The sequence below is a fragment of the Giraffa tippelskirchi genome, chromosome 10 (assembly GCF_054371585.1).
Source record: "Giraffa tippelskirchi isolate mGirTip1 chromosome 10, T2T-mGirTip1v1.2.pri, whole genome shotgun sequence".
Taxonomy (NCBI): Eukaryota; Metazoa; Chordata; class Mammalia; order Artiodactyla; family Giraffidae; genus Giraffa; species Giraffa tippelskirchi.
The window spans coordinates 57,362,998-57,382,218 of NC_137284.1; the positions used below are offsets into that span (position 1 = coordinate 57,362,998).

The 19,221-nt window shown below is 36.2% G+C and overlaps 1 protein-coding gene across 15 annotated transcripts in view; it reads left to right on the top strand.

The window, feature by feature from the left end:
- ANKIB1 (ankyrin repeat and IBR domain containing 1) overlaps nt 1-19,221 on the top strand; it is a 177,266-nt gene that overhangs the window by 132,704 nt on the left and 25,341 nt on the right. For all 15 annotated transcript variants that reach the window (XM_081531349.1, XM_081531346.1, XM_081531353.1 and 12 more), the window contains 4 exons: nt 1,071-1,279; nt 2,447-2,535; nt 10,470-10,614; nt 12,258-12,424. In XM_081531349.1, coding sequence (XP_081387475.1) covers nt 1,071-1,279; nt 2,447-2,535; nt 10,470-10,614; nt 12,258-12,424 — 610 coding nt within the window. The remainder of the gene's footprint in view (nt 1-1,070; nt 1,280-2,446; nt 2,536-10,469; nt 10,615-12,257; nt 12,425-19,221) is intronic.

The window sequence follows — 19,221 nt, forward strand, 5'->3', positions numbered from 1 at the left end:
TAGGGAAACACACTCTGTCTTCATTGCATACCTGAATCCTAATTATCCTGTTAAACCACCAAATATATTGACTTAATATGTTTGAAAAAAGTCTTCCATACAGAGTTTCCACAGATATTTGTATTGGTTTGTAAAATGATATAGAATGGGCCTATGGTAAATAATTGACTCTGTGTTACTTTTGACCTGCAGCCTTTATTGGGCTGCAGTGAAAAGAACACAGACTTTGGATTCACAGAAATTGGTTTCATATACCTCATATCTGTTTGAGCCTGGCCAAGTCACATAATTTCCCCAAGTCTTGGTTTCTTCACCTCAATAATGATTGAAAAGTTTGTTGGGAGGAATGGGTGAAATAATATATGTTAAACACCTAGCAAAATCATTGGATATATCAGTTTATTGTTTTTAAAGGTTTAGGTTTTTGTGACTGTATAATAACATAGGTCACTTGGTTGTTTTTAAAGTATTCGTAGTAGGAAAATAACCTTTTTTAGTTAAGCCAGATTCAGGCTCACTTAATATATAATTTACATCAAATTCCCTAAAACTTTATAATCATAATCCCTTAAGAAGTTCTTTCTGCTTTCAAGATGTTTATCAAATGAATTTTTAGGAGTTGTTGGCATTTTGACATGTTTATTATTAACTATATAATATTTTACAACTTGATAGCAGTGAGGCCAATTGTGAAGTTATATGTTATTCTTGAAAGAATAAAATGGCTTAATCAAACCTTTACCAATAAAAATTTAGTAAATTCCAATGATGTGTGAGCCACCACTTTTGATTATGAGTAGAAATGCCTGAAATATTTGGCCATCTTGTTAAATATTGACATGATGGTAAGCCATGGTAAATTGTAAAAGTTTCAATTCTGTTTAAAAATATGAATGGATATAACATACCTACATATGTCATTTGTAATTACAACTTTGCAACAAATAACTTTTCTTCCTAGAGGACCTATAGCCATGTAATTTAGTCTCTCTTTTGTTATTATGACGCTCTTAAAATAGCACCATATTTTCTCTGTTATTTGAGAGATATCCATTCCATTTTTCTTAAAGACTGGGACAGGGAGAAATTACTTGAAGCTTGGATGTCCAGCCCAGAGAGCTGCTGCCAGAGATCAGGTGTTCAGATGCCAACACCACCACCAAGCGGGTATAACGCCTGGGACACACTCCCTTCCCCTAGGACTCCAAGGACTACTCGCTCTTCCGTCACCTCTCCAGATGAATTAAGTTTATCTCCTGGGGATTTGGACACCAGTTTGGTACGGTTTAGTGTTCACTGTACTTCTCATAGTTTTAATTTTAATGTTGTTTCATGGAGCCTCTAGTTGTATTCTAGTAATTGAATCCTATACCCTACTTAAAGTGCTCGATTATTTCATGCTTTGGTTAAATATTTATTATCAGAGACTATTTTTGTGACCTCTGAATTATAGATTGAAAAACAAATGGGCTTTCTTTTCTCTTTTAAAACAGGAAACATTAAAGGTTTTGGCAAAACTATTTATGATATTTTCACTGAAAAGCTCCAGTTACTTACCGTTTTGAATAAGCCATATTGAAATATTAAAAGTTGAGTTTGTGATAGGCACCTACAACCAGAAATATGAAAATATTTTTATATTTTTTGGAATACATTTATAATATGTTGATAACTATGTTTCAATGAAGCTTCTGGAGTTATTCATCCAGATACATTTCCATAATAAATACTTGCTTTTTATTGAGACACAGTACTGCCGTTGTGTCCATTTTTAATTGTCAAACCATTGATGCACTGATACAAGCAATTTTTATGTTTCTTGAATAAGTCAGCTGCTAAAAATATGATAAATATGAATGCACTCCAGATTTTATTTGGACCTTCTTGGAAAACAGCTTCCTACTTCTGTAATTCACATCTGTAACATTTTAAAGTATGATTCTCCTAGTTATGTGTAGAAGATACAAAGCTTCGTAGCATGGTTCCCTGGGTAGAAATCCTTAAATTGCTAATCTGAATATCCTGAGTTGCTGCATTGAAAAAATAAAGTTACTTTTTATTTTTGTAGATTTTCTGGGTTGAGTATAGGGTGAAGGATACCATATTGAAGTGGTTATCTGACAAGGAGCAATTTGATCTTGACCTGAATAGATTGTAATGATTTGTTTCTTACGTTTCCTTTCAAAACAAATAGTTGCTGACTAATGTAGCACATAAGTTTAAAATTTAAGAATTTAACTTTTGCATTAAAACATTTCAATCCGACAGTAATTTATAATGAGGTAAGCGTGATATTTGTTATTTAGTCAAAGATAGGCACGGTAATTTTAACTTCCCTTATAATTTTGAAACACTTGGTATAATTACATGTATAATTACATGGCATTTTTTGCCATGAACTAATGAACAAAGGAATGTTGAAATCATTTTTCTTCTTCATTTTCAGTGTGACATTTGTATGTGCAGTATTTCAGTATTTGAAGACCCAGTGGACATGCCCTGTGGACATGACTTCTGTAGAGGATGCTGGGAGTCGTGAGTATATGTGCAACTTTGTATTTCTTACTGCAGGATAGCACTCTGATTTGGCAGTAAAACTGCTTGGTTTCAATATTTAATGATATGGATTATTTGTATTGGTTTCAGAGTTACACTGAAATGTATTATATTTTGCTACTAAAGAAGAATTTTGTTTTTATTTTGCTATCTTCCCATCTATTAATTTTATAAAATTGTTTAATTTAGTAATTAAGGTTACTTAGCTTAATGTGAAGTACTGTGGGGAAGAAAGCAGATATATGTAAATAAGTTTTCTTAGTATGCTAATTCATGTTGTTTCTTATATCTCAAGCTCTTTTAGGCACTTATTTTCATGCTTTCTCTGAACTTTTTGTGACGAGCCAATAGACTTGAAAATCTGTAAGAATACAGATACTTAAAATTCCTTTTTAATCAATTCAAAGTTATATGTCTCTTCTAGGTATGATTGGTCTATATTAAAAATTGAAATTTTATTTTCCTTCTCATGTTTATCTCTATTCTCCTTCCCATTACCTTGCCAATTTATGTTTTCTCACCATCCACTAATTTTACTCTAATGTACTTTTCAAGAGAGGTTTATAAACAAAATGAAGAAGATCAGTGTAATGAGCAATATGATATCAGGTTATCCCTGCTGCTGCTAAGTCGTCAGTCGTGTCCAACTCTTAGCGACCCCATGGACTGCAGCCTACCAGGCTCCTCCGTCCATGAGATTTTCCAGGCAAGAGTACTGGAGTGGGGTGCCATTCCCCCAGGTTATCCCTGGAGACACATAAATCTATTGATTGATGACCTAAGCAAGGCATGTCATTAGTATTTAAGACAAAAGTTTTAAAACTATTCTTTCAAACTATATAAAAGTTTTTAAAACTGGGTATCAAGTGTAAGGAATTGAGGAGCACCATGTTGGGTGAGACAAAGACCTGAGGACGTTTCCTGGTTTTTATTTATTAGTAACTTTGAAATGAAGTTGCTGTAATATAATTAACATACAGTAAGCCACATTTTCAAATTAAATAATTCAAAAAGCTTTGACTGCATATACCATACAATGTCATGAAACCATTATGACAATCAAGTTAATGAATATATTCATTACCCCCCAGTGTTTCCTCATTTCTCCTTGAAATCCATCCCACCTGTCTCTTCCTACCTCCATCTCACACTTGTACCACCATCACCACCACCCCCCTCCACTTCCCATCTGTGGGCAACCACTGATCTTCTTTCTGTCTTTCTGGGAGAAGGAAACGGCAACCCACTCCAGTATTCTTGCCTGGAGAATCTCATGGACAGGGGAGCCTGGTGGTGTACTGTCCATGGGATCGCAAAAAGTCGGACACGACTGAGCACACAGCACAGCACCTTTTCTCTATCTGTTTTCCAAATTGGGATATAAGGCAAGATTTTATTCGGAGGGGGGAATAAAAGAACCTTTTAAAAAGGGTTTTAAAAAATCAGAATAAATAAAATTATCTGATTGTTCTTTTTAAAACATAGATTAGATTCTACTCTGAGTCTAATTAGATAGGATCAAATCGGTGCAGTTGATACAGATAAATTAATTGGCAAGGGTCTAGCTCACAACACAAAGCAAACTTTGACCTAGTTCTGAGCACAGAAAATATTCCATAGGTTTAGTAGTTTATTTAGCTTAAAATTGTCAACTGAATTGCATTAGGAAGTATTATTTGGGTTCTACCAAGTTTGATATTCCTTGACCTTGATTTCTCTATAAAATTGAGCCTCCCTAAGAGAGATACTTGAGTGTTTTTGAATTTGTTTTGACCTTCCTCACCAAACTCCTATCACAGGAACCATCTCCCAAACTCATGACAGACTAGCCATGAGAAACTAGTGGTAAGATTTAAATTTGAAAGACTAATTGTTGTTTTCCATGGTCCCTTATCAGCCCACCTAAGGTTCTCCTCCTCACTCCTACCAGGTACTTCTTGTCCAGTCTCTTTACTGCAGAGCTAACGTGAGGAAAGAGCTGTGTGGTATCTACAGTATCAGTAAAACACGTTCCAGATTGAGTGATTCATATGTGAATGAAACAATTTTAAAATTAATTGCAGTCCTTTCATGGGCACATAGAAAAGAAATTCCCCAGTCTAAGAAGCCAGGAAGAATTTTTAAAGACCCTTAGATAGTTTGAAAATCTCTTAATTTATCTTACTCTTCTCTACCTGCTTATCTCATCAGTCCATACAGATGCTTTGAAGCATCTATGCCAAGGGCTTAAATGAAAGGAAAATTAGTATTTTTCTGTCCAACCTGGAATATCCTTCCTGCTACTTATTAATTGTTGATTTAAGTAAGCGGTAACCTCCCTATGCCTCAATTTCCTAATCCATAAAATGGTAACTGTGGTGTTACTTCATAGGACTGTTTCTAGTTGATTGTTAAACGGCTAAATACATGTAAAATGCTTAAAACAGCACCTGGCACAAAGTAACCACTCAGTAAATGTTGCTTATTATAATCTTCCTAAACTCAGTAATGGACAGTGGATTGGGAGCTTAGGATGTAACCTGTGAAGCTGCCCTACAAGATAAAAATATAAGTCAATTTGATCCAGATTTGCCTCTTTTACTAACATTTATCAACACTATATTATACTTTTAAATTTAGTGAGAAATTGTATGTTACTGAAAATTGATAGCCAGGCACACAGAGAAACTATCTTTTCTTCAGTAAGGTCTTCTGGGTTCTGTCATTTAATTCCCTAGAAATAGTTAAACCTACTCTGATGTATTTCAGTTCAGTCACTCAGTCGTGTCCGACTCTTTGTGACCCAATGGACCAAAGCACGCCAGGCCTCCCTGTCCATCACCAACTCCCAGAGTCCACCCAAACTCATGTCCATTAGGTCAGTGATCCCATCCAACCATCTCATCCTCTGTCATCCCTTTCTCCTCCTCCCTTCAATCTTTCCCAGCATCAGGGTCTTTATAAATGAGTCAGTTCTTGCATCAGGTGCCCAGAGTATTCTAGTTTCAGCTTCAACATCAATCCTTCCAATGAACACTCAGGACTGATCTCCTTTAGGATGGACTAGTTGGATCTCCTTGCTGTCCAAGGGACTCTTAAGACTCTTCTTGAACACTACAGTTCAAAAGCATCCTTGCTTTGGTGCTCAGCTTTCTTTATAGTCCGACTCTCACATCCATACACGACTACTGGAAAAACCATAGCCTTGACTAGATGGACCTTTGTTGGCAAAGTAATGTCTTTGCTTTTTAATATGCTGTCTACGTTGGTCATAACTTTCCTTCTAAAGAGTAAGCGTCTTTTAACTTCATGGCTGCAGTCCCATCTGCAGTGATTTTGGAGCCCAGAAAATAAAAGAAAGCCACTGTTTCCACTGTTTCCCCGTCTATTTCCCATGAAGTGATGGGACCAGATACCATGATCTTAGTTTTCTGAATGTTGAGCTTTAAGGCAACTTTTTCACTCTCCTCTTTCACTTTCATCAAGAGGCTCTTTAGTTCTTCACTTTCTGCCATAAGGGTGGTGTCATCTGCATATCTGAAGTTATTGATATTTCTCCTGGTAATCTTGATTCCAGCTTGTGCTTCCTCTAGCCCAGCATTTCTCATGATGTACTCTGATATAAGTGAAATAAGCGGGGTGACAATATGCAGCCTTGACATACTCCTTTCCCTATTTGGAACCAGTCTGTTGTTCCATGTCCAGTTCTAACTGTAGCTTCCTGACCTGCATACAGGTTTCTCAAGAGACAGGTCAGGTGGTCTGGTATTCCCATCTCTTTCAGAATTTTCCACAGTTTATTGTGATCCACACAGTCAAAGGCTTTGGCATAGTCAATAAAGCAGGAATAGATGTTTTTCTGGAACTCTCTTGCTTTTTCGATGATCCAGCAGATATTGGCAATTTGATCTCTGGTTCCTCTGCCTTTCTAAAACCAGCTTGAACAGCTGGAAATTCACGGGTCACATATTGCTGAAGCCTGGCTTGAAGAAATTTGAGCATTACTTTACTAGCATGTGAGATGAGTGCAATTGTGCAGTAGTTTGAGCATTCTTTGGCATTGCCTTTCTTTGGGATTGGAATGAAAACTGACCTTTTCCAGTCCTGTGGCCGCTGCTGAGTTTTCCAAATTTGCTGGTATATTGAGTGCAGCACTTTCACAGCATCATCGTGTAGGATTTGAAATAGCTCAACTGGAATTCCATCACCTCCACTAGGTTTGTTCGTAGTGATGCTTCCTAAGGCCCACTTGACTTCTCTTTGCAGAATGTCTGTCTCTAGGTGAGTGATCACACCATCATGGTTATCTGGGTCATGAAGATCTTTTTTGTGCAGTTCTTCTGTGTATTCTTGCCACCTCTTCTTAATATCTTCTGCTTCTGTTAGGTCCATACCATTTTTGTCCTTTATTGAGCCCATCTTTGCATGAAATGTTCCCTTGGTATCTCTAATTTTCTTGAAGAGATCTGTAGTGTTCCCCATTCTATTATTTTCCTCTGTTTCTTTGCACTGATCACTGAGGAAGGCTTTCTTATCTCTCCTTGCTATTCTTTGGATCTCTGCATTCAAATGGGTATATTGTTCCTTTTCTCCTTTGCTTGTCACTTCTCTTCTTTTCACAGCTATTTGTAAGGCCTCCTCAGACAGCCATTTTGGTTTTTTGCATTTCTTTTTCTTGGGGATGGTCTTTATCCCTGTCTCCTGTACGATGTCATGAACCTCTGTCCGTAGTTCATCAGGCACTCTATCAGATCTAGTCCCTTAAATCTATTTCTCACTTCCACTGTATAATTGTAAGGGATTTGATTTAGGTCATACCTGAATGGTCTAGTGGTTTTCTCCACTTTCTTCAATTTCAGTCTGAATTTGGCAATATGGAGTTCATGATTTGAGCCACAATCAGCTCCCAGTCTTGTTTTTGCTGACTGGATAGAGCTTCTCCATCTTTGGCTGCAAAGACTATAATCAATCTGATTTCGGTGTTGGCCATCTGGTGATGTCCATGTGTAGAGACTTCTGTTGTGTTGTTGGAAGAGGGTGTTTGCTATGACCAGTGCATTCTCTTGGTAAAACACTGTTAGCCTTTGCCCTGCTTCATTCTGTACTCCATGGCCAAATTTTCCTGTTACTCCAGGTGTTTCTTGACTTCCTACTTTTGCATCCCAGTCCCCTATAATGTGAAGGACATCTTTCTTGGGTGTTAGTTCTAGAAGGTGTTGTAGGTCTTAGAACCATTCAACTTCAGCTTCTTCAGCATTACTGGTCAGGGCATAGATTGGATTACTGTGATATTGAATGATTTGCCTTGGAAATGAACTGAGATCATTCTGTTGTTTTTGAGATTGCATCCAAGTACTTGCATTTCAGACTCTTGTTAAGTATGATGGCTACTCCATTTCTTCTAAGAGATTCTTGCCTACAGTAGTAGATGTAATTGTCATCTGAGTTAAATTCACCCATTGCAGTCCATCTTAGTTTGCTGATTCCTAAAATGTCGACATTTACTCTTGCCATCTCCTGTTTGATCACTTCCAATTTTCCTAGATTCATGGACCTAATATTCCAGGTTCCTATGCAGTATTGCTCTTTACAGCAGTGGACCTTACTTCCATCACCAGTCACATCCACAACTGGGTGTTGTTTTTGCTTTGGCTCTGTCTCTTCATTCTTCCTGGAGATATTTCTCTACTGATCTCCATTAGCATATTGGGCACCTACCAACCTGGGGAGTTCATCTTTCAGTGTCCCTTCTTTTTGCCTTTTAATACTGTTCATGGGGTTCTCAAGGCAGGAATACTGAAGTGGTTTGCCATTCCCTTCCCCAGTGGACCGCATTCTGTCAGACCTCTACCATGACCTGTCCGTCTTGGGTGGCCCCATATGGCATGGCTTAGTTTCATTGAGTTAGACAAGGCTGTGGTCCATGTGATCAGATTGGCTAGTTTTCTTTGATTATGGTTTCAGTCTGTCTGCCGTGTGATGACCTCTCTCAGTGCCTACCGTCTTACCCGGGTTTCTCTTACCTTGGATGTGGGGTATCTCCTCATGGCCCCCGCTACTGACCTTTGACGTGGGGTTTCTCCTCTCAGCCGCTTGCTGCTCCAGCGCCATGGTGATATATTTAGAATACGTAAAGTTTAAAAACATAATCATTTATTAACTATGTCTATGTACATTGTGCACTGTGACAGGGGACTATAAGTATTAAGATAAATTATATCTGATTTTACAGGTAATCTGTTCATGGCCAAAAGGAAGAGATTCCTGCTTTGTTGAAAAAGCAACTTTGTAGTTAGCAGTTCTCAAATTTTTAGTCTCAACACCCCTTTACACTATTAAAAATTGTTGAGGATATTTTTCACATAACTAGAACAAATAATTCTAAAAATTGTATGGAAATGCAAAAGACCCTTAATAGCCAAAGCAATCTTGAGAAAGAAGAATGGAGTTAAATTTGTTACACTCCCTGATTTTAAATGTTACTACAAAGATCCATATAGTCAAAGCTATGGTTTTTCTAGCAGTCATGTATGGATGTGAGTCTTGGACCATAAAGAAGGCTGAGCACCGAAGAATTGATGCTTTTAAAGTGTGGTGTTGGAGAACACTCTTGAGAGTCCTTTGGACTGCAAGGAGATCAAACCAGTCAATCCTAAAGAAAATCAACCCTGAATATTTATTGAAAAGACTGATGCTGAAGCAGAAGCTCCAGTGATTTGGCCACCTGATTCGAAGAGCTGACTCATTGGAAACGACCCTGATACTTGGAAATATAGAAGACAGGATGAGAGGGGGTGACCGAGAATGAGATGTTTGGATGGCATCACCGACTCAATGGACATGCGTTTGAGCAAGCTCCAGGAGATGGGGAAGGTCAGGGAAGCCTGGTGTGCAGCAGTCCATGGGGTCGCAAAGAGTCAGACATGACTGAGCAACTGAACAACAACAGAGCTGAGTTAAGACCTGAAACCACAAACTTCTGGAATAAAACATAGACTGTAAGGTCTTTGATGTTAGTCTTAGTGATTTTTTTTTTTTTAATATATTTCTCTTCAGGCTAGCGAAATTCACACTTCAAAAGTTTGTTTCTTCTTTTTCCATGGGAAATATTATTAATAATAAAACCCTCAGTAAAATTTTTTAATTCTTTATTCTGTGCCTGGCACCATGTAGATATTTCACATACATTATATCATATAATCTGAAAACAACTCTGGGTAGTGCATATTGTTATCTCCATTTTATAGATAGTGTAATTGAGACACAGAACACTTAAATAATAATTACTTAAGATCATACAACTTGTTAGTGGCAGACCTGGAATTCTCTAATTCCAAGTCTTGCTCTTGACCACTTAATTGACCTTGGGTTAGATTCCTGTCACTTTCTAGGATGCCTTTCCCCTACTACCTCAACCAGTGTGCCTAGATTAGGACATGAAACACATTTTAATGTGTATCTAAAATAAAATATTAGTAGAAAACCTTTTCTTCTAAAAGTTAGACTATATTCCAGTGTCATCTCAAAAATCTCTTGAATTTTGTGTGGCTTAAATCTGTACCATTGCTGTCTTTTTTTTAAAGGCATAGAATATTGAGAATTGAATATGACCTTTCTAAATCACTTATTTCTAAATTTTTACTCTTAAATATATTGTTTCAAGTTTTTAAAGAGGACAAAGCAAACAAATGTAAAAAATATATAAAACATAGGTGTGTATAAATAAATAGTCATATAGTGAATGGCTGGGCAGATAATAAATGTTCAGTGTTTGTGAATTATTTGAGTTAATGTATTACAGTTGATACTGCACACTTTGTTCATTGGTGGATTTTAATTATACTGTAACAAAATTCAGCATCAGGAAAAAATTCTTAGAATGTGCAAGTAAATTGTATCCTTGCCTTTTTTCTATCAATTGACAATTTTATTAGGTTTTTGAATCTGAAAATTCAAGAAGGTGAAGCTCACAACATTTTCTGCCCTGCGTATGATTGCTTCCAACTTGTGCCTGTGGATATAATAGAAAGTGTAGTTTCTAAGGAGATGGATAAACGATACCTACAGTTTGATATTAAGGTATGTTGCCAATTATCTGTGTAATCTCCACAATTTAAATTTTATTAAACCTATATTAAAAATTTTAACTTTTTTGTTTTATTTTTGAAAGCAAAGTAATGGACTCTGGCTTTTGTCTCTCAGAATAAAGGAGTAGTGGCCTAAATTAAAGTTTTAAGCTAAAGTATTATTTTATAATCATGATAGAAGTAAAAGTGAAAAGTGGCAGGAGTAGTTTACCAGAAAAAACTATTGTGCAGAACTATATTTCAAGTAATATTTTCATATAATAAATTATAATGTTTATTTTATCTTCTCTTTCCCTTATCTTCTTTGTGTGATTTAACAGGCATGTTCAGATTTTTTTGTAGTCTGAACCCTAATATATTGACTTTTAAAAAAGAAGTCCTACTGTTTCTTTAACATAGAAAGTATAATATTGATTTTTTTTACATTTTTCATTATTGTGACAAAATACACATAAACTTTACCAGTTTAAACAGATTTAAGTGACCAATTTGTTGTTATTAAGTACTTTTACATTATTGTGCAACCATCATTACCCTTCATGGTTTTTTCGTCATCCCATACTGAAACTCTGTTTCCATGAACACAAATGCCCCATTTCCCCTTCCCATAGCCACCAGTAACCACTGTTCTACTTTCTGTCTCTGTGTGTTTCTAGGCATCTTATATAAGTGGTGGCAGTTGTGGTTTAGTCACTAAATCGTGTCTGACTCTTGCAACCCCATGGACTGGAGCCTGCCAGGCTCCTCTGTCCATGGGATTTCTCAGGCGAGCATACTGGAGTGGGTTGCCATTTCCTGCTCCAGGGGATCTTCCTGACCCAGGGAAGCCTGGTGGAATCATATAAGTAGAATCATACAATGTTTATCCTTATAAACCATGTTATGTCCATATACTATTATATTATTTCACATAAGTGGAATCATACAGTATTTATCCTTATCTGCCTGGTTTATTACACTTAGCATAATGTCGTCAAGGTTCATTCACATTGTAGCATGTATCAGAATTTCTTTTTCAGTTTGAGTAATATTCCAATAGTGTATGTAGCACATTTTGTTTATCCACACTTTCATCCATGGACATTTGAGTTTTTTGTGCCTTTTGATTGATGTTAGTAATGCTCCTATGCGTATAGGTGTACAAATATCTATTCCAGTCCCTGCTTTTAGTTATTTGGGGTATATATGCAGAAGTGGAATTACTGGATCATAACTCTGTGTTTGTAATATTGATTTTTATGTATTATTAAAGTACCATATAGAAATTTATTATTCTAATACAGCTAATACTCAAACAAGATTCTATTTATTATTTTCAATCAGAAAAGTGGCATATTGTGAGAAAACATTTTTAAATTACACATTTTCTGTATGAATAGTTGCATTTTTACTCTATCACCAGTCTACTTGATTTTTAGATTGAAGATTACATAAATTTTAAAAATTATTACTAAAGTAATTGCCACATTTTTTCCTTCTTATTTTATACATTCCAGTACTATTTTAAGTATTTCTTGAGACTGACTACTCTTTGTTTTTTCATTTCATTCTGTTTTTACTTTGAAGTAAGTTGACATAGGGTACACTCCATTAGAATTGAGAGTTAATTATGTTTTGTTATTGCTGTTTAAACAGGCCTTTGTTGAAAATAATCCTGCCATTAAATGGTGTCCTACTCCAGGCTGTGAAAGAGCAGTCAGACTGACAAAACAAGGATCAAACACGTCTGCGTCTGATACACTCAGCTTCCCCTTGCTCAGAGCTCCTGCTGTGGACTGTGGAAAAGGACATCTCTTCTGCTGGTCAGTACAGGACAAGTTGGAATAGCCTAGTCACCTTTCTGACAGTTTTTAAAGAGACTTTATACTCCGAGTCATGCCTTTAAGTTGTAGTATTTTTGGTACCGATATTATTCATTAAAAAATGTATACAGTAGTGATAGTTTACATTTACTGTGTGCTTGATGTGTGCCAACCACCTTGTCAAAATTCTCAAATATTGAATTCTCCCAACAGTGCTGTGAATGGAATGCTGTTATTATACCCATTTTACAGATAAGGAAATTTAGACACAGAGTGGTTGCCCTGGGTTATATAACTAGGAACTGGCAGAAATGAGATTAGACCCTATCTCTGTTTGATGCGAGAGCCCATGAACTTGAACTTTAATACAAAATTATTGACCTTAGATTAGAAAATATTTAGAGTTTGATATCTTTTCTTAAAGTAGAAGTGTCTAGCAGTATATACTTAACCAGGGATGCCCAGAGTTTAATAGAAGACAGCTTTTCCATATTTTCATTCTAGACCCCAACAAGTGAAATTTTGAATTAGTGGATTTTGGAGTGGGGCTCCAAAAAAAATAAACCTCTTATGTGATTCTGTTGCACAGTCTCAGTTAGAAACCACTTCATGTATCTTGTGTTTTATATAATTTCTAGTGCCTGATAAGTACTCAGTAAGTATGAACTGATGATAAATCAGTAATAGATGTATAGTATGTGTAGTCACTTGACTCTGTGTTTGTCTAACATCAGCGTTATACTTTATTCAGAGTAGTTTCTATTATAATAACTTTTTTGTTTAATGATCAGAGGAAGAAATAGTATTTGTAATGCTTTTGCTCTTTTCCAGATTTATCACATATGCAAGGATATATTTGAGGTGGATATAAAACACTAATCTTTATTTAGTATACCTATCAGAAACCAAAGTCAAATTGTAGCACTGCTAGATGGTAAAAAGGCATAGTTGTGGAAATGTCCCTACCATAAAAGATCTATTTCTTATACTCATCATCATTATCATTAGCTAAAATTATTACTTGGAACTGCCAACCTATATATAGCACTGAATTCTAGGTCAGGTGTCAACAACGTAGTGTCTGCACCAGTTTTTTTAAAATAAAGTTTTATTAGAACACAACCATACCTGCTCATGTCAGTTTGTTTACCTATTGTCTGTGGCTGCTTTCAGACTGTGACAGTATCGGGTAGTTGTAGCAGAGACCATGTGGCCTGCAAAACTCAAAATATTTACTATCTGATCCTTTACAGAAAAAGTTTGCTAGGCTTCTATGCTAACTGCTTGAATATACTGATGAATAAAAGAAAAAGACAGTGTTTACTACTTTCATAACTAAATCAGATTCAACAAGTAAAATAGCAACAAAATACTGAATAATATTTAGAGTATTTGCACATGCCTGTATCCACACGTGGTACTTTTTCACAACATTTAAAAAACCCATGCCTAATTTTTACTTTTGGGCTTCCCTAGTGGCACAGCTTATTAAAAAGCAGAGACATTACTTTGCCAGCAAAGGTCTGTCTAGTCAAAGCTATGGTTTTTCCAGTAGTTATGTATGGGTGTGAGAGTTGGACTGTAAAGAAAGCTGAGCGCCGAAGATTTGATGCTTTTGAACTGTGGTCTTGAAGAAGACTCTTGAGAGTCCCTTGGGGTGCAAGGAGATCCAACCAGTCCATCCTAAAGGAAAGCAGTCCTGAATATTCATTGGAAGGACTGATGTTGAAGCTGAAACTCCAATACTTTGGCTACCTGATGCGAAGAGCTGACTCATTTGAAAAGACCCTGATGCTGGGAAAGATTGAAGGCAGGAGGAGAAGAGGACGACAGAGGATGAGATGGTTGGATGGCATCACCGACTCAATAGACATGAGTTTGAGTAAACTCCAGGAGTTGGTGATGGACAGGAAGGCCTGGCGTGCTGCAGTCCATGGGGTCTCAAAGAGTCAGACATGACTGAACAACTGAACTAAACTGAAGTGGCTCAGTGGTTAAGAACCCACCTGCCAATGCAGGAGATGTGGTTTTGATCCCTGGGTTGGGGAGATCCCCTGGAGGAGAAAATGGCAACCCTCCCCAGTATTCTTGCCTGGGAAATTCCATGGACAGAGGAGCCTGGCGGCTCCAATCCATGGGGGTCACAAAAGAGTCGGATACTACTTAGCAACTAGACAGCAGCAACAGATTTTTTATTTTACATGTTTTATTATTCACTGGTTGACCCTTAATTCCACCTTATTACCCCAGCAGAAGAGATAAGGATCCAGCAACAGAAATGGGAAATGAGTTAATGAATATACATAAACTTAATTGTAGATAAATTATCCTTAGATGAATATGAGTCTACCTTATTTAAAGTAAGAGTATTTAAAATAAAGAAATAAAAGAACTTATTTGAAGTTAGTTTCTTGAGAAACTTAAGTTCTAGTCCCTTCAAGCACTCCACCTAGAACATTACTAATTATGTACTATCCTTCGGAAAATAATTTTCTGAGCTCTCTGGTTTGTGTAAGCTTCCCTGGTTTAGAAAAAACTGATTAAGAGGGTTTTTGAAGCGCCTACAAAAATGGAAACCATAGATTAGTAGAATGTTTAGAAAATAGAAAACACAAATTAGTAAAATATTTAGATGATAACATTTCCTGAGATCTGAGGATAATAAAGTTTTGAAAGGAAAGGAAAACCTGTGATTGGCATTGTCTTCTTAAACTCTGGTTTCTGTGGTCTAGTTTTTATTAGTTTTTACTCAGGATTAGCTTTTATGTTCTTGTATTCTTCCCCGCCTCTCTTTGTATGTTATAGGTAGCAAGTTTGGCTTAACTGAAAATATGGAAACTAATAGAGAAACCTACCAAGATAGATTAGACTGTAAAACATACATATGCATACAAATACATGATGCTCTAAGCTGTACATTTCTAGTGTAGTGTTTAGAGAAATATGTCAGCTTACTTTTTCTCATACCCCAAAATATTAGGCTGAATATACTCAATCTCCATTGGGAACTATATGCCAAAATCACGGGCCCTACCTGGAATTTTATCCCAGTTTAAGGGGTCTGTGGATGGCCACATGGATTTAAGATCACACTTACTTACTCCTCCTGGTGGTAGGGTGGTAGGACTTAGCAAATAATATCATCATTTTCTAACATAGCAATTCAAGAGTTAACCTTGTTACTTTTCAGTTTTGAAATTCATTAAGCTACAAGATTGATATATGTAGGTATATGATATATGTATTTTCTAGGATTTTTCTATTGCTTCACTTCTCTAACCATTAATTGGCAATTTTTGTTTTTACATAGCTTCCTACTTATATTCACTGACTATATTCAGAGCTTTGCCTGTAGTCAGAAATTCTAAGAAAAAAAGAAATTCTAAGTAGAATTCTGCTGTCCTTATCTCGTGTTTCAAAGACAAAAAAATCTTCCTCATGCAAAAGGAAGCTTTGCAAGTGAAATCTTTATAAAATAAAAGCATGTGATTCAGGGTTTGCTTCTTTCTTTCTCCCAAAAGTTCAAAAATATTTTCTAAATATGATTGCAAAAACCGCCAGAAATGCCAATAATAATTTCTTCTTTTTAAGAACTAAATGTGACAGAATCAGCTGAGAGCTGTTCCCAGGATATGTCTGCCTGGATAGAATGAATATATTCATTGTTAGGAGGCTAGGTGGGAGTAGGCATTTTCCTTCCCACCACAGGATAGCCCTTTCTGTTCTAACTTGTTCACCAACAAGTTCCGTGCCCTTAATAACAACTAGAATGCTTTCTCCCACTAGCCTGTATGATGACAGTTTGTCAAAGTATTTGCCACCAGTCATTGGTGTCTTGGTTAACACTTTATGCAGGAATTAACTTTCCAGCATCTGCAGAACTTTCCAATATCTTCATTATTTCTATCAGAATACTCTCTTCCTACACATGGCGAGATCTAGATTATTAGTCACCTATTAATATCTGACAGCATTGTCAATACTGTGCTTTGCAGAAGTTCAGGCTTGTTTTCTCTTATGCCTTAGTTTTCAGAGAAACTTAGTAGTATTCAATGGCAACACTTTCTCATTCATGGTTTTTGCTCTAGCTTCTCCTTTATTTATAAGCTTCTTTTTATACCCACTCTTAGCATTGCATTGGAAAGTGGTAGAAACTGTGCCAACAGGCTGTAACACTCAGACATGATCATACTGATTAGGCTAGTGATTGAGGAAGCACCTGTGCCCTCCTGTGAGGTTCTAGAAAAGAAAAACTGATACTGCTCTCTAATGCAGCATGGCCTCAGTAAGCCAAGCCCACTAATAAGCAAGTACAGCCTTTTGAAGACATGGCATTCATTTTTTCAGAATCTATTTGAAAGCAGAGGACTTCTTCCTCCATTATTATTTTTCTTTTTTCTGTCAGAAAATGTGTTGACTGTACAATCAGTCATACTGATACTAATTTTACTAGGAAAAAAATATTGAATATGCTATTTAATTTCCAGGGGAGGAGGGAAATCCTAAACTTATTGAAAATAATTTATTTTACTGACTTCATTTGTTTTGTTTTAGATATTGCAGATATGTAAAATTTCTGCACTTTGGTTTTTTATGTTCATTTGGGGTTTTTTGATGATTCATGGGAAATAGAGATTCTGTATTCCGTTTTCAGACAACACGTGGAAACACTGTTCTTAGATCTGTGGCATATTTCTTACTCTAATATATGTGTCAAATTAAAATGAACAGTTATCACAGATACCCCTGACATTTCTGGAAAGCAGAGTTGATTCTAATATGTGCTAAAATATATACCGAATACATCTACATCCACTTTTAATCAACCCAATATTTTTTTAAAGGCTGTTAAATTATAGCTAAGTTACTGAGGAGCTATATAAAACCAGTTTTGGAAAAGATTTCCCAAATACCAGATATGATAATAATCAGAAATTTAAGAAAATTTTCAAGGTGTACGTAGTGATTTTTTTAGGTATATAGTTTGATGGCATTAAGTGCATTCAGTGTTGTGAAACTGTCATCCCATCCATTTTAGAACATTTTTATCATCCCAAACAAAATCTCTGTAACCATTAAGCGGTAACTCCCCATCCTGCCTCCCCACCCCATCTCCTGGTAACCATTATTCTACTTTTTGTCTCTATGAATGCCCCTATTCTAGTGGAGTCGTACAATATTTGTCCTTTTGTATCTGGTTTATTTCACTTAACATGTCTTCAAGATTCTTTCCATGTTATAGCATGTATCAGAAGCTCATTCCTTTTTACGACTGACATTTCATTGTGTATATATATACCTTTTTATGACTAATACTTCACTGTGTGTATATATATATATATATATATATGTATATATATTCATTGTTTATCCAGTCATATGTCAGTTAACAGTCTAGTTTCCATCTTTTGGCTATTGTGAATAATGTTATGAGCATTGGCATAAAAGTTTGAGTCCTTGTTTTCAATTCTGTTGAAACTCTGTGAGGAACTATACCAAAGTGTTTTCCGTAACAGCTGCATCATTTTACATTCCTACCAGCAATGCACAGGGGTTCCAGTTTTTCCACATTCTTCCATACACTTGTTCGGTCTTGTTTTTCAAAAATAGTAGCCATGGATATGACGTAGAATTGATAACGTTCTTAATATAGTGGAAATGTTACTTCATAATTGTTTGTAAGACTCTACCTGTCAGTTGGCATGTTTTCTTAACAAAGCTAAATTGTAAATAAGATCCTTGTTTAAAATGACACTGGTGATGATAGCACCTATAGATTGCCTTTTTCTTTCCCCAAAGTGATATTTTGTTATTAAGTCTAACAGTGTATCCTATAGGATATAATATATTGAATTAAACAGTTTGTAATGTCTCTATGTCATTTTTAATGTTTGACTTTTATATGCCTATAGAAAGAGTATATAATTAAGTTACAAATATAAATTGATATGGTTTTTATTATTTAAATCAAAATTTGCCAAATGCCAATAAAACAGAAAATTAGGATTTGTCAAACACTTGAAAGTAAGTTAGATTGCCCTTGTGTTACTTGGGGATTCAGAGTTAAAAGTAGTGATAAGAATGTGATGTAAAATAGTACTTCCAAACTTTAAAATGCAGAAGGGTCATATGGTGATTTTGAGAAAAGGCAGATTCTAATCACTATGTCTTACAGGATCTGCTCCTCTCCACGTAAACAAGCTCCCAAGTAAAGGCAGTGCTATTGGCCAGGAGAACACACTTTGAATTGCAAAAATTTAAACTGTTAGTGAGACAGAACCTAACTGATAAAAATATCTTTACCACTCTTAAGGCCTGCCTGCGTGCTAAGTCACTTCAGTCGTGTCCAACTCTTTGCGACACAGGAGATGCAGGTTTGATCCCTGGATGAGGAAAATACCCTGGAGAAGGAAATGACAACCCACGCCAGCATTTAGAAGGCAAGAATACTGGAGTAGGTTGTCATTTCCTTCTCCAGGATGTCTTCCCCACCCAGGGATCAAACCTACGTCTCTTATGTCTGCTCCGTTGGCAGGAAGATTCTTTACCACTAGGACCACCTGGGAAGCTGAAAGACTAAATTATAAATATTAGTTAATCTGTTTAGTGCTTTTTAAAATGTATGAATAAATGCACTGCTGAAGGAAAACTCTGGCCTAGTGCTGCCGAGCTGTAGAGTCATGCTTATATTCCTCTGCTGAAATGCTTCGTGTCTCAGTGGCCGTTGTGCCTCAGTGTTCTCAACTTTACATTCAAAACAGTACTTCCCACCTGCTCTTTTACCTTGATGTTGATGA